At 38.8% G+C, this 19,836-nt stretch overlaps 1 protein-coding gene across 5 annotated transcripts in view; it reads right to left on the reverse strand.

Annotated features, from left to right (window-relative positions):
• LOC126185180 (plasma membrane calcium-transporting ATPase 2) overlaps positions 1 to 19,836 on the reverse strand; it is a 391,073-nt gene that overhangs the window by 21,037 nt on the left and 350,200 nt on the right. For 2 of the 5 annotated variants that reach the window (XM_049928034.1, XM_049928033.1), the window contains one exon: positions 14,328 to 18,567. The exons of 1 other annotated variant lie outside the window; for it this stretch is intronic. In XM_049928034.1, coding sequence (XP_049783991.1) covers positions 18,118 to 18,567 — 450 coding nt within the window. In that variant the 3' untranslated portion in view covers positions 14,328 to 18,117. Of the gene's footprint in view, positions 1 to 14,327; positions 18,568 to 19,836 lie in introns of those variants that run through there. 2 more of the 5 variants (XR_007536978.1, XM_049928035.1) reach the window with 2 other exon arrangements.

The raw sequence follows: 19,836 nt of genomic DNA on the forward strand, positions 1-19,836 counted from the left end.
AGAAATACTACAAACAAATGTAGACACTGATATGGAAGACAAAATCTTTTCATTACACTTTTATCATTGATCTGTACTCCTGTCATTCCTCCCTGCCTTCCTGCCTAATGTACACACTAGAAATATACATGTTCAAGAAGCCCAACAGCTGAATTCAAAATCTTAAAAAAAAACTTGGCCTCTGGTATTATTCCAGTCAACAAGGAAAATTAAGTGGGGGAGGGGGGGGGGGGGAGGGGGGGAGAGGAGATCATGTACAGTCAAATTTTCCCTCAGCACTAGGGGGGGGGGGCCAAGTGTCGTGAACAACATACTAAAAATCCTGACTAGTGGGATGGGCGCAGGTTTATGGGTCAGTTTTCAATTTTTATGTTTTTTTAAATAATTCTAAAACCACAGCTTGCAAAAAATTTTTCCCAGTAAAAAATTAAAATACATTAGAATCGGAGTCCTATTAATTTTTTTTTCTCTAAGTCTGATTATTTCCACATTCAAAAAAAAAAAAAATTATTAAAAATATTGTTATAATGATATAAAGTGAATGTTTATTTTCAAATGAAATAGGTTAACATAATTAAATGTATGTACCACATTTACGTGCAATAGAGCCATATTAAGGGATAAGTTTTATTCCAAGGGGGGGGGGGGGGGATGTAATAGGGTAGAGTGGGGGATATGTTTGGGGTAGAAGTGGGAGAGAAGGTAGGTCACCAGATTGTGTTCATGCACTTCCCTCCTTCACGGGTCTGCAAACTGAAGACTGAGCAGGTGACTCCCCACTTCATCTAGCACACATCATAACAATCAACTACAGGCTGTTTCACAAAGTTACATGGACCCTCCACAGTGCACCTTACGAATCACTGATGATGAAGTGTGCACACGTCCTGTGAGTGTTTATTTTGTACTAAATGCATTGACACTATACAGAATGCACATATGAGTTACTAATCACACAAACAAATGTAATGCATATGGATGGATTCTAAGTAAATTTCTACACAATGCTCTACACTGATAGAGAAAAAGCTGATTATTAGTCCTCCTGTACAGCAGCTGTTTTATTTTTCCATGGAAAGCAACTTCGCCACCATGAGTGTTGCTCGCTTTTCAGTTTAGACAGACAGACTATACCTCACCAGCACTTCCTGTCCAGTTCCCTTATGTGAACAGATAAAATAACTTCACTGAGCTCTTGTTTGTATGGTGTTCTTTTCAGTTCATTAAGTGAGTATATATTTGCAGTTGTTAACTGAGTTATTGTGTAAAGAAGCTAACTCTCCTCCTGCCCCAAGTGTCAGATGATGTCAATATATATTCTACAATGTGGATTTCATTGTCTCCACTATCACTGTACAGAATAATTTTTCACAGCATGAGGGATATCACATGCATCACCCCAGCTTAGCTCTCTCAACATCTAAAGAGGCCCACAGGCTTAAATTGTCTCCTCCTGGAACAAAAGTAGTCCACCTAGGTGTCACAGAACAGATATTTTGACATAAGCCAAGCAAAGCATTACAGCAGATTTCCATTCTAGACTTTAGCAGGATCAGTCTCATTCCATTAGACATATTCACACCCATCTTGGAAGATATACTGTAGATATGTAGTTTTGGCTTCAATCAGTGCAGCACACTCTACAAAAGTCAACAATTCCTGAATGGAAATATTTATGCAGTTTTATCAGTAACACAATTAACTGTGTGAGGATTGCAGTAACTTTTCAGTCATTCACTAATTCACCACAAAGTGACTAACAATTATACTGCTTTACAATACTCTGCCAGTGATAGACAGCAGGAAGGTGAAATATTTACCAATCCAATCCCTTTCCCACCAGCACTACATATGCATTTAACACGAAACTAGTGAACCCTGCACTGCTTTGCAATTACTAAATATGTATCAGAATTGTACATATATCCTAATCTCCTTCCCTCCACTCTCTCTCTGCCCATCTCCTCCTTCACCCCCCCCCCCCCCCTCCAATCTCTCCATCTCCTCCTCACCCCTCTCTCTGTGTATTTTCTCTCCCCCCACCCCCACACCCCCTCCATATCTTCTTCCTCTCTTGACCTTTCTTATTTTTACTGTAAATGAAACCTCAGTTGTGGAATTATGTCGCTTAAAATCAATGGGTAAATCAGTTCAGATCATTAATACAAGGGGTACAGGAGAGACTTCTCCAACTGCTAGAGCTGTGAGGACAGAAGCTCCAGTGCCAGTATTTCTCGAGGTTTTAAGGGATAGGATTGCAAAGTTTTGGTAGATTCAGACTGCATAGTAGTATTCTGACCGTAAGTCAGTAAGTCATAAACACAACATTCCTCTTTAATCTGTAAAATGGTTTAAACACCATGATATCGAAGTGTAAACTGACTGAGAAAGAAAACAAACCCAAACATTTTCACAGCACAACATTTTTTCTCGCAGATGATTTTAACAGAAAGTCTGTATATTGTCTGTTGTTTTAAAAAAATTATAACCTATGTCCAACTAAATGTTAGTAGAATGTTGTGTAACAGTTTGAAGTAAAATGATCAAGACCTGAGATTTTAGGTAACAATGTCAAACTATAACTTGTCTCTATCCTGGGTGTTTCAGACAATGTGTATGTCTTTGTAACTTACAAAATAATAGGTGACAGGAATATTTATTGAGATAGGTTCACATAAGGAATGTTACACTTCCTGTGAGGTTATTAACATAATTTATCGAGTTACTTTTCAGTGCATTCAGGAACATGGGCACACATTTTAAAACCTCACTTACATCAATGTTCCATCACCAGAACATCCACCTGCACACAGCCAAGTATATGCACAGCACGTTGCATGCACCCCTAACACTGACGGTTTCTAGTTCCCAAAAGAAAAGTGACAAATTTGATTTACACTGATTTGTACACAGCTGGTTTAAATACAGAAGATGCGCTCTATTTTAAAAAAATTTTTTCATTGCAGTAACACACTGAAAAAGCACAATTTTCTCTCTCTCTCTCTCTCTCTCTCTCTCTCTCTCTCTCTCTCTCTCTCTCTCTGTGTGTGTGTGTGTGTGTGTGTGTGTGTGTGTGTGTGTGTGTGTGTGTGTGTGTGTGTTTTTTTCTCTCAGACATTCTTGTCACCTAGTATTTTGTATGTTACAGGGGCATACGCTCCCATGCACATCTGTGTAGTGCGTCGTCAGTGATTCATAAAGTGCACTGTGGAGGTCCCTTGTAACTTTGTTACTTCCTGTGATGTAGTAGGAAATCACATGCTCAGTCTCAAGTTTGCAGACCTATGGAGATGGGAAGTGTATGAACACAATCCAGTGGCGTACCTTCCCTCACGTTTCTACCCCCATACATATCACCCCCCCCCCCCCCTCCTTTCCACCCTGTTACACTCCCCCAGAATAACATTTATCCCTTAATATGATTCTATTGCACATATATGTGGCATACACATTTAATGTTTCTTCACCTACATCATTTGACAAAAACAATTTTATATTACTAAAACTATTTTTAATAATTGTGATTTTTTCCATTTTTGGACTCACAAACTATGTCCTAGAGAAAAAAATAATAGGACCTTCTTTGTAGGTAATTTAATTTACTTTAATTCTTTATTGGTAAACATTTTTACTACAAACAACAGTTTTAGAATTATTTGACAAAAACAAAAGAAGGGACCCACAAACTCACCCCACCCTAACAGTAGCACCCCACCACAGAGGGTTTTGTAACATATTATTCAGGACATTCTCCTAGCAATATGCAAAAATTTGTGCTCACGATTTTGCCCCCTGTAACTGAGTTTTTTGGTTTTTGTTAACTCAGTTATATACTCAACACAAAAAAGCTGTCTCCCAGGGCCATGAGCCTGTCTAATATTTCATTTGTAGAATTTATGAGTAATCAAAGTTTCTGAGCCAATGGCCTTGCTGCAGTGGTGACTCCGGTTCCCGTCAGATCACAGAAGTTAAGCACTGTCGGGCTGGGCTAGCACTTGGATGGACCATCCGGTCCGCCGAGCGCTGTTGGCAAGCGGGGTGCACTCAGCCCTTATGAGGCAAACTGAGGAGCTACTTGATTGAAAAGTAGCGGCTCCGGTCTCAGATGATGATGATGATGATGATGATGATGATGATGATGATTGGTTTGTGGGGCGCTCAACTGCGTGGTTATCAGCGCCCGTACAATTTCCCAACCTTTGCTCAGTCCAATTTCGCTACTTTACTGGATGATGATGATGATGAAATGATGATGACAACACAAACACCCAGTCATCTTGAGGCAGGTGAAAAATCCCTGACCCCGCCGGGAATCTAACCTGGGACCCCGTGCTCGGGGAGCGAGAACGCTACCGCGAGACCACGAGCGGCGGACTCCGGTCTCAGAAACTGACATACGGCTGGGAGAGTGGTGTGCTGAGTACATGCCCCTCCATATCCACATCCAATGACGCCTGTGGGCCGAGGATGACACGGCTGCCAGTCGGTACCTTTGGGCCTTCATGGCCCGTGTGGGAGGAGTTTAAGTTTCTGAAGTAGTTACTGCATTCTTTTCTGCAGCTTTACAACAGCATCTGTAAAATGAACATTGTCAGAACAGAACAATACTGACACTGACTATACCAAAAGTTCTACACTGACTGAATGAGCTCACTGACCACATCGATTTACAGTCATTCAATGGCACTCACACAGTTATTGAGGTTATTTTTCATCATTCAGTTTTCAGTGACACACACTTTGATTTAGCTCCGGTATTTTTACTTTTGATTCAAAGTGTCACAAGTGTTAGCCATTTTGTAGCAGCGACTTAATATATATTTTTTTTTAATTTGACTAGTATTCATACAGTCTGGGTATTAGAACTGAACATAAAATACATATTGTGCTGTGTACACTGATGGGAGGGAGGGACGGACGGAGGGAGGGAGGAGAAATTAACTGATGTAAGATGCAGCGATGTGAGGAAGCCATTCACTTTAATTTGCTATTTTATTGCTTTCTGTACTGATATTATGAAACCTTTTCCAATAAACATGTTTGTCTCATATCGCTGGGTACAATGTGAAACAGAATTTCAAAGAACCACGAACATTAAAATTTTCAGTCAAATTCGTGTACTGCTGAAGCATCGTCTTAACAAAAGCAAAAGAACAAGGACTCCAGTGCACCCAACACATTGATAGCAAAGCATGTACTGGTTCTTTTCTGCATACCAGTTCATCACAAATTTCTAAGTTTATACATGTTAATTACCTCCAGTAGTCCATAACAAAGAATAAGAAATAGAACCTGACCATACTGGTATGCCCTGTAGTACACATGCCTCTAATTTAGGAAGATTATCTATAAAAACTATTAGCCACTGTGAAAAATGTGATTCTTTCCCAAACTTTACTCATTATTAACAAAATTTTCAGAAACTTAAATGAAGTGACTGACTGAGGCAGTACAGTGGCATGAAATGTGCGTCTCCTCTTAGACAGCAGCACAAATCTTCCTCTGGCCGATAATGTATTCTGCAATTTCCCTAAATTCCTTAAATCAAATGTGAGGACGATTCCTTTGAAAGGGCACAGCCAGTTTCATCCAACATCATTTCTCAATTCAATCTTCTGCCCCATCTCCCACGATGATACCTTATGCAAGAAAATTACTCCCTAATCTTCCTTTCTTCAATTAATGATCAAGAAAGCACATTGAATGTTTCATGTAAACAACTAACATTTTTGCACCACCTGCATTGGAAGTGTGGACTCAGATTCATAGGGAGCAAGTTATGAAAGAACAAGCCTGATTGTAGGGAAAAAAGCTTTACTGTGGACTAAAAATGTAACAGTAACCTAAATAATGACAGCGTTTGAAAATACAGATAACTGCACATCCGTGAAAGTGAAAGTTGGTACCAAATCTGTTACAGGTACCATCTTGCTCCTCCCCACATATTGCAACATGGTCCCATCCTCCACAGTATGCAGCACCCCTGGTGGTTGAGACATTACTGAAGATTGTCCCACTAGTCCTGATATGGTACAGCTCTCAGATTACCTCTAATAACTTTGACAGGCATCCAACACCTATACGAAGTACTGGCCCAAAACATGATTGCTCAGCTTCTTTGCTGAACCAATAGGAATATAAACTGAAGACATACATTGTTTTCTGACAGCCACTATGCTCTTCTACAATTATCATCAGGTGTCTGACAAATCCTGCACTCATTAGCAAAGAGAAACAAACACTGCTGAGGCAGGTCCCACTCTGGATGTTCCTTTGCCCCCCCCCCTTTCTTTTGGGGGGGGGGGTAGTGGTGGTGGTTTGTACTGTTTTTCATAATGGACACCTAGAGGCCACATTTATCATGCAGAGATTGTTGCATACTGCCAGGGTGAACAGGGCTCTCCCGGTTGCCTTTTCCAAAAGTGTGCATGTAGTTCTGTTGCCTCTGGGTGACCACTAGGAGGCAGATGATGTGTTTCACAAGACTGGTTGAATGACAGAATAATGTTCTTGTGGTTATGTCAATTCAATGACCAACTTCCCATGCTGTTAACCCTTCTTGTAGTACATAGTCTGGACTTTGAATCATCATTTGGGTTACGTTGATAGACAATAGCGTCCAGAAGCCACACTGTCCCATCCACAGTTAGAGCACCAACATTTGAACTACACTGAGAATTCATGTTTCTTTTACTTCCATTACAAAGGTGGCTGTAAATAGCAATTTATTGCACTCAAGAGAACTGAGAAAGACTTCCAATGAAAATAGCAAACTACAAAAGTCATGACAGAGGTACAAAATGATTGAGTAATTAATATTCAAGGTGAAAACAAAAATCACTCATACGGTTGTAACTTCTATGGATAATGTTGTAAAGAATGAACAGCTAGCTGACAGTGGGAATTTGGTAGCAAAACTAAACTTTAGTAAAGATGCAATGGAAACGCAGAACACAGGCAGGTGAGGGACACTGTTTCATCTTGCAAAGGGGAGGGGGGGGGGGGGGGGAAGGAGGCACTCATAATAGTGCATTATGCACCACAAAAATAACCTTTGGGATTAGTATGGCTTCTGTTCTGATCTATTTCACTTCTACTACTCGTTACCAATCACTTTATGAAAATCAGGAGGGTACTGTTTCAATAATAATGCGCAATGAGACAACGAAACACAATGGTGCCAGTAAGCAGCTTTGAGGCAATGTAGACGTAGGTACCAGTTAAGCAAAAAACCACCAACAGGAACCAGCCGCTTGTTAACTGTCGCCAGTTGCTCCTTTTTTACGATTTGTTAGACTTAACGTATATCTTTAGACAGCCAAGGTTGTACCATGTCAATTTAGAACAAAATAGTCTGAAATATAGGCTGTAAGTGCACCATTGTTGTTCTACTCATGCAGCATCACAATTAACTGAAACAATTACAAAACAGTACTTATATAATGGAAACACACAAAAAAATATTGCATACATGCAGGCATGCAAGCAAGCACGTACAAAATTATACACTGGATGTAAGCAACAAGAAACATGTAAATGAATTCAAAGTATCCTGTTTTGCACTTACTAAACACTGTAGAGAGAGAAAAAGCACACTTAACAGGGGACATTGAAATGGACAGAATCATATAAAAATACATATTTAAAAATATAACCTTTCTTTTCCTTCACAAATGTCATACTTTACATTTCACTATAATATAAAATACCAAATATAGTAATGTCATCACTGTGCCAGATGCTTTCATAACGTTACCAGTTGAAAGGAATGTGTCAAAAATCTTACTTCTCTATTTTTACTGGAGAAATACATCTCTTCTTAACTGCCTTTGAAATCCTGTAGTTCAGCAACACACATACTTTAATTCTCAATAAAATAGCAATTGCAAATTTTAGGTTGGTTACATAAAAATATTTACTCTCTGTTTCCTAATCAAATTGTTCTTTAATTTGAAATCAAATCCAATTAATCTCCCTGAAGATATTTAACTGGAAAACTCTTTTTTAATTGCATGACACATTTTCTTGATTTTTAAATACACACAGTGGTCCTCAAGTATGAATACAACAGCTGTGAGGTGATTTCCTGTGTCAAATGGAATAAAAAACATTATACAAACTGTATTTTACCATAAGTCTCGATGGTGGTATCCACTCTATCAGTAAAACCTCCAACAGTTTTAACTGATAGCCTGAGTGCGATTAGTGAGCAAATCTGTGAATAATGTTTCATGGTAGCTTCATTGTTTCTACAGATGTTGCATTACTGCACACACTTTTAACATATATCTAAGTGAGAATACAAATAATTGCTTGCAAAATACACATCCATATGCATGGATTACAAAAAATGTTCGAAGTGGCATCCACCAGATTCAACACACAAATTTCAGTGATGCACTGTGTAGGGGTTGTGAATCTGTAATCTAGGCAAATTGCTGTCAACTAGGTATTCATATAATATGTCTTTAAACAATTTCACAGGAAAATATTGTTTGGAGTGATGTCTGGAAAGCATGGTCACAACACAATTGGTTTCACTCTGCGTATACAACCCCCTCCAAATATTCTTGTAAAATGCTGTCAATTTTATGTGTGTAGGGGCTTCATTGTGCTAGTACCAAATATGCTGAAGTGTTTGCAAATCCACATCTTCCAACAGAAGAAGAACTACTGTCTCTTGTAACTGTTGATAAAAATGGCCAGGATAATAAAAAGTACCATTTAATTACATTTCTGTTGATAATGATCAAGCACCATGTGCACTTACATCACTTAAACACAGTTTAGAAAAACAAGATTCATCTCTGCTGAGACAAAAGCCAGCAAGCGAAATTGACTCAGTGCAGAAAAATCAGCTGATTTCAATGTATCACTATTGTTGTCACAGAATTGTCCAAATCCTCTGGTATCTTGCATGCACTGTGCAAGTGATCCCATGTGTGTTAACTTTACCAAAGTCTTACTTTTTTACTGTTTATGTTTCGGTCCTTGCAACTGCAAGATGTGAATGTGGGTTACTATGTGACAGTTCATATGATGTTTTCTATCTTGGTTCACATTTGTACACATAGCTCAGGACCAATCTGCATATTTATATTAAATGTGTGCTGTAATTATGACAATACCATCAACTCCTACGATATTACGGAAAAGTCGGGAGACTTTGCTCACATAGCTGAAAATTGAGGACATTTTATCTTCCGAATGCACCATAAATATCACAATTCTGACTTGAGAAACATTAACTTACAAAGTACTGAGGTTTAATACTTTTACACAATAAGCACTTTAGCAGAAACTAAAAATTAAAAAGCCAGATCCAAGCAACTTAAAATTATATTTGTCAAGACACTGAGGACATGCAGTCAGATACCGAGAAAGAATCTGAAACCCCATGTAAAATTTCACATTCAGACATTTTAAATTAATTTGTTAATGAATCTTCACATCTGGAATGCAATCATAACTTAGCAAAGAAATATTTCTGCAACACAGTAATTTCTCAAGGTCGGTACAGGAGAATCTTAATTGTCTCTAGTCAGAGGGGTTTTGAACCTCTCTCCAACTAAATAATGGCACAATGTGTTAACTACTGAGGGAAATTTGGAGCTATAGAGTGTGGACATTGTTCCACCTTGATAATGGAGGTAACTAGCAACTTATAGCGAATCCAGATGTGCACAATCAAGTAGCACTAGAGGGACTTTAACAGCCCCATCATCCTACCAGTGACTACAAACCAAACGAAGGTGACAGAAAAATTTTCACATACCCTTACTTCTGCACCACCCAATACATAACGTCCCAATATGAGGTATGCTCAGCAAGATAGTTCAGTTGTTACAATCGCTTAATCATGTGGTGCTAACTGATGGATGGGACACTTAATTACTCAGTTTCATTTGAGAGATGGTGACACCTTCTCCTACCTGTCAATGACTATTGTGGCTATAATTAGAATGGGAAGCTTTTAAGTTCATGATCACATGTTGTTACCTTTATAATTCTCCAGGATTCCTTAAAGTTGTATCACTCAGCACAGAAATGTCTTTAATAACTGAAGTACCTCAGCATCCAGAAGTCAAGCATAATCTTCAAAGTATGGAAAATCACTGAATGACCCAAGACTTCCCCATCACTTGGGAACAGTTTCAGTAACATAATGTGTTCTCAAAATGTCATTTCAAGGAAATGAAAACGGTTCTGAGACACAGCAAATACTTATCTGAGGACAGTCCAAGATATATGACAATTGATCACTTCACAACAGAAGTGCTATCTGGTTCAACTGGATGATAAAATCCAATTATGCCTGCAAGCTAATTGTCTGTAACAGTGGTTTTGCAAGTTGTTGTTAGACTGGATTGTGAGCTCAGAGAAGTTGGTCTTGGGTGCTAGAAATCTAGCATACATGATCCACTCGAGGCTATGTGGAATTCTGGCTATTTAGTGTGGAGCTGACAATAGTGTGTTGTGTGTGGAGGAGTGCTTTCCACAGTAAACACCTGCTTCAGTGGAAGATATTTTTTCCATTTTATTTATAATTTTTTAACATGTGTGTCTGGATATATTATGTGAATGGAAGTCAACTGACTGGCTATAGGTCAGTTTTTTATGCTTCCTTAACAGGATTTCCATGGTTCACACTTGCATATTTTAGAATCTGCTTCACTAGTGGCCTGTGATGAAATTTATTTAAGTTGTTTGGTTTTTGTTGCACATGTATTGTCAACAAACACTGAAAATATTTCCTCACCCACTTACGTTTGTTGTTGATATACATGTAACGAAAACTAAAAAAGAAGAGGACTTTTGCCAGAGGCAACCAATGAAGCAGATTTTCACAATATACAGGTGTGACTGCTTCACCAGGTGTTGAAGGAATGTCTCACATGAATGTTTGAACTCCAATGATGGAACATTTGCTCCAAAATAAGAAGTGGAAATAAAAGCCTAAAAACCTGACATACAGACTCACTTTCTGTGTGCCAAACAAAACAATTACAGATTAATAAAAAAGTACATCTGATGTCATAAACTTTCTGATTATATGTATTTGGCATTGCTGTAAGCTAAATGTCTTGCAGTTACATTTTACTTGGTTTTGTAACCCTTTTGACATCCTGTTTAGGAAATGCTATGTTCAACTCTTTGATGTCTGTGTATTTTTTCTACAAAGTCAGGAAGTGTTATGCATATCCATTAATTATGTAACTTCAAAAAGTTATGAGACTGGATGAGTTACTAACCAATTAGATTTTGGGTTAAAGAAGCAGAATGTTTTCATAAAAACACTTTATGTCTCTGAAGTTCAAACTATATCTAAGATAGCCAAGACACATCCCCATTGCTATTGGTGGTGGTGGTGGTGGTGGTGGTGGTAGCAGCAGCATACGTCTCAGTAATATTTACAATTTTCATAATTGTACAGAAATTACAAATCAGTGTCTACTGGCAAGTAAGGCCCATACAGACATCTTCCCATTCCATTGTTGTGGATGCTTAGTGAGGACTGAATACAAATTTTAGGAGCAATAATGCAAAATTTAACCCAAAAGTAGAAACTGTTATGCAAACAGTGTTCAGACAGAAGGAGATGATAAATCATAAGTATGTTCATGAATATTAAAACTATCCTACCAACTACTTCAGCAATGAACACCAAGTAATAAAAATACATTGCTAAAAATTTATTAAACATTTCATAATCAAGAAAACTGAGATTTCAGTTTTCAAAACTAATTTACACAATTACTCAAACTGTGTTCCTGCATTGAATTGAAAAATAATGTAAACACTATATCTATAACAGACAAGATATTTTTAAGTATTAGCTTGATACCAGATTTCATCCATAACAATGCATAAATTATTTTACAAATCTCAGTTTTAAGAAGTGAGGTACAAAAAGAGGAAGCAATACTTAGTAAATTCCATATTTTGTATCTGGAGGTCATCATTGTGAACTAAGTTTTTACACACAATTACTATTTCTGAAAAACAATACCTGTGCCAGTATGGAGTTCATTTCAGTTTCCCGACAATTGTTTTTATATGTACAATAAGTTTTACATTTAATACCACCCACTTTTTCCTCTCCCAGTTATAAGACACTACACAGCATACCCAGCCCTGTGATGCCCTTAGTACAGAAACTTCACTGTAATAATTACTTTTAGTCAAAAGGAAATTGTTACATTATGTTATCTTACATAATAATAGGAATTTCACTCCTCATTTTGATAATGGAATATGTAAGGCAGAATACAAACACTAATGGGTAAAGACAACCATGAGAGAGAGAGAGAGAGAGAGAGAGAGAGAGAGAGAGAGAGAGAGAGAGAGTAAAAGATCAGTCCTCCAAACTGAGAATAAAGTTTACTTACACTGATACTGATTACCTGAAATATTAGCGAAGATGTACAAAAGTCGGCAGGAAAAATGTGTAAAAAGACGATGAGTGATACCTGGTGATTGGATCATCTATGATATTGACCATTGATGACATAATTACTCCAATCTTTAATGCAAATGTAGTCATAATTAACAGCCAAAAATGTCTACATTATGTAACTGCACTGTGTAACAACATGGCACACTCACTGAATCAGTAATGTGTATTCATGGGATGAAAGGGTGAGGGTGGAATGGTGGGGGGTGGGGTGGGGGGGGGGAGGGGGAAGAAATGTTCCAATTATTCTCTTGCATTATGCAGAAGAGATTTTATTTTGTTTTACTTTAATACTGAAGAGTTTTTCTCCCTTATAAAATGACACACATTGCCTCAAACAAATGCCACAGTAATATGATTCAATTACACACAATCAGTAAAAGCTAAATTATTCAACATGTGTTTTTACATGTTGATTGTAATATAAATAGTTTGACTGCTATAGCTGGTGAAGTACATAAAAAGTTAAGTTAATCTCTTACACACACAAATATTGTGAAACTATGTTTCTTGACAAACTGATTATTTTGAATGTAAATGGCACTGTTACACGACAGACTGTCAAGCTAATATTTTACGTCCACACACACACACACACACACACACACACACACACACACACACACACACACACACACACCTCTCTCCCCCCCCTCCCCTCTCCCTCCCTCTCCCCCTCCCTCCCTCTCCCCCATCCCCCATCCCCCCTCCTCTCTCCTCTCTCCTTCCCACCACACTTACTCTCCACTCTCAGCCCCCACCCTCCACTCCTCCACCCAAATCATCTTAACTATATTAGGCTTATTATTTTACTACAGAAAAATTGAACAAAAAGTAAGCTTTGTTTTGCACACTTGGATTTATATTTTCAGACGCTATTAAAATCCAAGCAAGCATATAAGGACAGAATTATATGGGGGTTCTCAAATGCTTTTACTATGTAAAATAATCATTTGAGCAATCTGATCTTTTTTAAGGCATTCACAAATTGTCTAAAGAACTTCTGAGGTAAGTGATCTGCGCAGAACATGCATTTTAAAATGCATGTCACACAGAGTCATCAACAGCAGCAGTCACTAATGACGGTTCAAAAAATTTAAAAAAGATAAATAGTTTCATTTCTGTGATCAAATTTTTGATCACACAATTGCTGTTACGAAACCCTCAAAGAAACTTGGACCTACTCTTTTTCATGTATTATTATTATTATTATTATTATTATTATTATTATTATTATTATTTTTTGAAGTATTACAACTAAAATGTTACATAGTAATGCCTAATGCTTTTATGTAGTGTTTCCTAAAAGGTATTCGACTTCTGCTTTTGATACACACAGAAGAGAGTTACAAGCAGTAGCACCTGAAAGTTGTATATATTATAGCTGCCAAAGATCACAGTCATTAAAAAAAGTAAAAATCTCGTTCTTCCTTATACACTGTACATGCCAGTGAATCATCAAGTAAACATTCAACAGATTTTTTGTTCTACTTCCAAACACAACAGTGGCAATCACAGCCAAAAAAACTAATACCTGTATAGTATTAATCCCTGTACGTAACTATTATTTCTGCATTTTAGAATTCTTGACAGTGTTCAAAGCCACCAATTTAAGAAATCAATGATGGAATTATTTACACAGGTATACATCTTTACACACACTAAAGTAACTGCAACCACAACACAGATTTCTATGAAAAATTATTGGTCAACATTTTTAGATTCACTTTCATACCCTTTTCTCCACCCACCCTTCACAAAACACATATACACATGCATGAGGCACACAGGGGAGGTGCAGGAGAGAAGATAAGGTTTGATTTATGTATTTTTGGATAGGAAATGCTATACAGAAATCACACAATTCCTACAATAGATTTCTAGAATTTCTGTAATTCAAAGTCTTTCCATTTTTTATAAAATGTTATAAGGCACTACAATATCTGATACACTAAAATAAACTATTTTATTATAAAGACCTGTGACTGTCTTTACTTTCCTTTCATTTCCAAAAGTAGAGGTGAAAGGGAATTAAAATATTCTTATCATAAAATTACAGTTTATTATGTTTCATCAAATTTTTGTAAGTATGAGTAATATGTATAATATATATATTATGTGTATATATATATATATCTATAAAGATACTTATTACAGCAGTACCGTCAGCAGCACAGCTGCCATTTTATGTACAATATCAACAAGGTATGTGCCAATAATATTGGCATATACCCAATTTGCAATAAGACTTTACAAGTATGGCAGTGCATTGATCAAATTTTGAAATCCATTCTTATAAGAACATGTGATGCAATGTGAACATAAAAATAAATTAAATTATAGCAACAGAAATGATTAGCCCGTTGCCTACAAACATTCAGATAATTAAAAACTTATCAAAAACCTTAAGTTTTTAACAGTTACCCGATTGCATCCTATAAATACTGACTGACAATATGAAAATACCTAATTTCTTTATTCATATTTAATATCAATATAAGTATCTAGTAACATTTAACAACTGTTTATTGATTAACAACATTAGAACCCTTTACTACATCAACAATAAATTTAAGGGGAGTGGCATTCTCTGCCACCTCAAATGTATTAAAGTTCATCTAGTTATTCGTAATAATTATTATTTTTCCGTTATAATGGAACAGCTTCCCAGTTCACATTTTGTGTGCATATGCACATTAGGCAAGGGGGGCCTAATTAATGTAAAAGCATCGAGACATTTCCACTGATTGCAGTCCATCGACATAAAATTTTGATCGAAGTGTTAATTGTTTTGCAACAATAGTGATAAATACCCACAGGCAATTTGCAGTTCAATATATCAGATTTAAAAAAAAATTATATATATATACATACATACATACATACATACGTACATACATACATACATACATACCATAGTGTAATACTTTGGTGTAGTGCGATTTGAGCTGGATGTACGTAAGCTACTGAATAGTACTACATTTGTGATAATTTTCTAGTTGTACAATTCTACCACTACAATGTGTTGGATGGTCATATTTCTGAAAAGGATACCCTAAGCGTAATGCTGGAAAGCTGCTTATACGTATTTCATTTCTGTTTTTATTCATTTTTTTTAAGCAGAGGGAATTAAATAAAACTATCCAGGTACCTGCATAAACTTTGTTGTACTTGGCAGTGATAGTGGCTACAAGCAAAGTTTTTTCTCGAGTTAAAAATTGCAAAATTAAACAATTTTAAAACTATTGGCCATTTGTAACATTGAACTAAAGTTTGCCTTTCTTTAACTTTTGGTATTTTAGTAAATGTTTAACTGAATCAAAATTAAAAAAAAGTACTAATTCCAAATGTTAATAAACACAACAACATGCAATAACACAGCGACTCAATTCGTTAAATTTGTTGACATACTGGCCAAGCAACTCGCAATCTGTGAAAAATCAAACTCCAAGTTGCCATCATGCTGATATTGATGGACTCATGCTACTTGTCAACAGCTGAGAAAAATCAACAGTAATATTATGATTTAAATTTAAGAAAAATATTAAAACATTCCTGACCAGCACACTGCCTTGCCAATCAAAAACACACCTATTATTTACATTGCAAGCCAATAACAACACAATACAGCAGCAATAAATGTCAGTCTAATATTTAACTCTATACATACGTACAGATACATATTTAACCTTTGCAGATTTAAGCACAGGTTTAAGTAACGCAACACCAGCCGGTCGACCGTCTCGGCATCAGCTTGGGGTAAGTCGACCCAGTAACAGCCGACGAGCACTCTGAGATCTTATATGATAAGAAAAATGATCAAAAGCAGCACTGCACGCCCGGATTGTGTCAAAAAGATATCAAAGTTTGAAACAGGCAGGCGACTTTCGTTTCTAGTAGCGAAAGAAAATTGTAATAACACACACCACGCACCTTTTCCAGCCGGCGTTTAACACACTCGACCGCTAAAGATGAAACTCTTGCAGCGGAACAAAAAGGAAAAAACCATGCAGAAATTTTTATCATCTGAAATTGGTTACTCTGAAGTAAGAGGCGCGGCTCAGAGTCATTTGTTCCGTTCTGTTTCCGCATGCAGCGAGGGATGGGGGCACCTGCAACATTGGGGCCGGGCCGACCGAGCCGGACGGCAACAGAGAAAAGAAAAAAAGAAAAGAAAAGGAGCGGGAGCGGGCATGTGGCAAAAGTACAGAAAAGGTGCACAAACCAACGACAGAAAACCATGCACTTAAAATAGCCACCTACCTGAAGCGAGTACCGCGAGTGTCCCCATTCTGAGGACTCGCGCGTTACACGCAAACTAAACTGGGGCTCACAAGTGGGGTAGTGTAAAATGAAGTTAAAAAAAAAAGTAAAAACTAACAGTCAGTTTCCTAAAGGAAAAGGTTGGACAAGGCAAGACACCAAGACTGTTATACAAAGGCACAACACACAGAAAGCTCCTCTCACTGCCACAAAAGCAGCAGCAGGGCTAATGAACAGAGGCTGGAGGGGGCAACAGGGTGGGAGCCACTAATGTGCACCCTCAGCCTCTGTCACACCCCCACTGCGAATAAATGCAAGCGGACAAGAAAGAAAGTAGGAAAGCAGCTTACAGCTTGGTCAGTGGAGCTCTTGCTGTAGGGGACCGGAATCAAACGTTCTTGCAACTCACCACCTATCACCTTCAAGAGTAAAGGGTAACAATGGTCAGAAAAACAGTAGCATGTTTCATAACTGAAAAGAAAATTTAATCGAATGGGAGGGATCAAAACTGCAGCTGGCACATCTACAGCGAGTAGGAACTAAGGTTTCCTGCTGCAGACAGCCCTGGCCCCCCTAGAACCGACCGTACAGAACTTAACAGCTGGAATTGAGAAAACAGGCATTAAAACAAAGACCATCAAATAAGTATTGTCACAAACACACATCCGTATCTACAGAGAGTAAGAGCAAAATCAAGAAACAGAAGGTTACACATAAACAGGTAAAATTATGCTGAAAAGTGAAATAGGTAGAAAGAAGTAGTCACACATGCTGTTCCCACAATAGGTGCATACTAAAAAAACTCTCTCTCTCTCTCTCTCTCTCTCTCTCTCTCTCTCTCTCTCTCTGCGCTAGTGAAATGCAGATGGAGATAACATACAAGATCTTCCGACAGAGAAGCAGACAGACACACAGACTCAGGAAACACACACACACACACACACACACACACACACACACACACACACACACACACACAAACACAAACACAAACACACGCACGCAAAGTGAAGAAAAATAAACAGTGGTAAGGTGAGTGGGGTAAAGAGCATGTTGCGGCACTCCCATCCCATAATCTCCCCTCTGACTTCAACCGACCGACATGCAGTGCTCCCAGTTACACTCTCCCTCCCCATATTCTGTCTTACAGATAAAAAGAACATTCATGTAACCGTTTAACCACTATTGCTATTAACAGTAGTAATAAACTAAAAATAAAGATTAATGTTAAGGAGCTACAGCATCACCACCACAAACCTGCATCTCCCGCCCAAGAGCAGACGCGGGGGTCCCTAGCGAGCTGTGGAAGGTGAAAGGCAAACGGACGGGGTCACTGGGAGAACTCCACTCCAATTAGATAAACTCAATGCCATCAGACTAGATAAAAATGATTGCAGAATTTATATGCTAGTCTCGTGTACCAGCTTGGGTAAATCAGGTGGGACCTGTTGTGTCGCGGATGGGGAGGGGCTCGCATCAGTCGTTTGTGGTGATAGATTCTGCAAGTGGGCAGGCGACGGGTGTGCGTGGTGCGCCTGGAGCGCGGGCCGAGGACGGGAGGGTGAGCGGTCTGCAGTACTCTGTACGGGCTGGGTCTCGGCCCCCGACGGAGACGGCGCTGTGACGGCGGCCTGCTGCAGTGCAGGCTCCAGCTGCCGGGTGGCCCCACGGGCTCCCGGTGAAGGTGGTGTCCGCACCGTATCCTCGTCTATGAAAGTGATGTCCGACAGGGGCCGGGGCCCAGTGTGGCTTCGCGAACTGCGCAAACTGTGTAAGCTGTGTAAACTATGTACAGAGCGCCGTTCCTCCAGATCTTCCAGTGTAGACTTGAAAGCCCTGATAACCCGCAGCTGCAAACACAGGGAAGGACACTCGTCAGGGAGGGGCGCGCTCTCTTTGCCACGATAAATTTGTTGTTAAGAGTAATCTAGCGGTCCAAGTGACTCCTGGCGAGGCCCGCCACCCGGAGCGCGGCAGTCGAACGTCGCCAGGAGCCTCCAATGGCAGACGGAAACCGGCAGTGGGCAGTCCGAGAAACTCCGACTTAACCTACGTCGTGGTCCAAAGTCTTTATCGCAAATCTACTGTCCGTGGAGAATTGGACACACTTACATTGCACCAGAAATTCTCTAAATACTATTAGTAGAAATATGATGTTATATACACTGATCCCAGTCCACCGAAGCTACTAACTGATAAATTGAAAATGATGAACATTTTCATTAGAATTTTGAACTGCCACACACCTGGAAATCCTCTTAACATTACATAGCCTCAAAGATACCAAACATGTGTACATATAAAAAACCTGAGATTCTGGTCACTGAAGTAATGCTACACAATGATACTTCGCACACAAGAAAGTATCAACGAAAGTGCAATTGCCGGTACCCGTTCACCAATAAAGCAGGAGGGTTGCCTTTGAACCAGAGAATGCAATTCCTCTGATCCCAAAAGGTCGAGCACATATATGCTAGAGTTATTCACCTAACAATGACAAATGAAGGATTTAGATATAGTGTACCTTACTGCACACCACACTAGGAGAGATTTCCACCACAGATGGTTAACAGAATGGGGGGGAGGAGGAGGAGGAGGAGGAGGAGGAGGAGGAGGAGGAGGAGGAGGAGGAGGAGGCGGGGGGGGGGGGGGGGGGCATGTAAGGAAGAGAGAAATTGAGGTTAAAATTGGGGTTAGGCTGAATGAAAAAATTAAAAAAGTAGGAAACAGATGGGCACACAGCAGCCAGACAGACAGACAGACAGACAGACCGACAGACAGACAGGCAGGCAGGCAAGCAGGCAGGCAGGCAGGCAGACAGACTGATTGACAGGCAAGCAAATGTACTAACAGAATGTAATTGTGCCAGAGAGGAAAAGGGAATATTATACATGCAGGACAGCGCAGTAGAAGTTGGACGAAAGGAAGGAGCATATCAGGTAATGACAGATGTAATGGAAAGGAGGGTAGAGGGGAAAAAGAAGGGTAAGAAGAAATAAGAAGGAAAAGATAAAGAAGTAGAGGGAGCAGGAAAAAGCAAGGAGGACAATGAAAGAAGAAAGGAAGATGAGGAGGAGGAGGAAAAAAAGGAATTGGAAGGAAAGATAATGGTTATTCAT

This window comes from Schistocerca cancellata, chromosome 4 (genome assembly GCF_023864275.1).
Source record: "Schistocerca cancellata isolate TAMUIC-IGC-003103 chromosome 4, iqSchCanc2.1, whole genome shotgun sequence".
Lineage (NCBI taxonomy): Eukaryota > Metazoa > Arthropoda > Insecta > Orthoptera > Acrididae > Schistocerca > Schistocerca cancellata.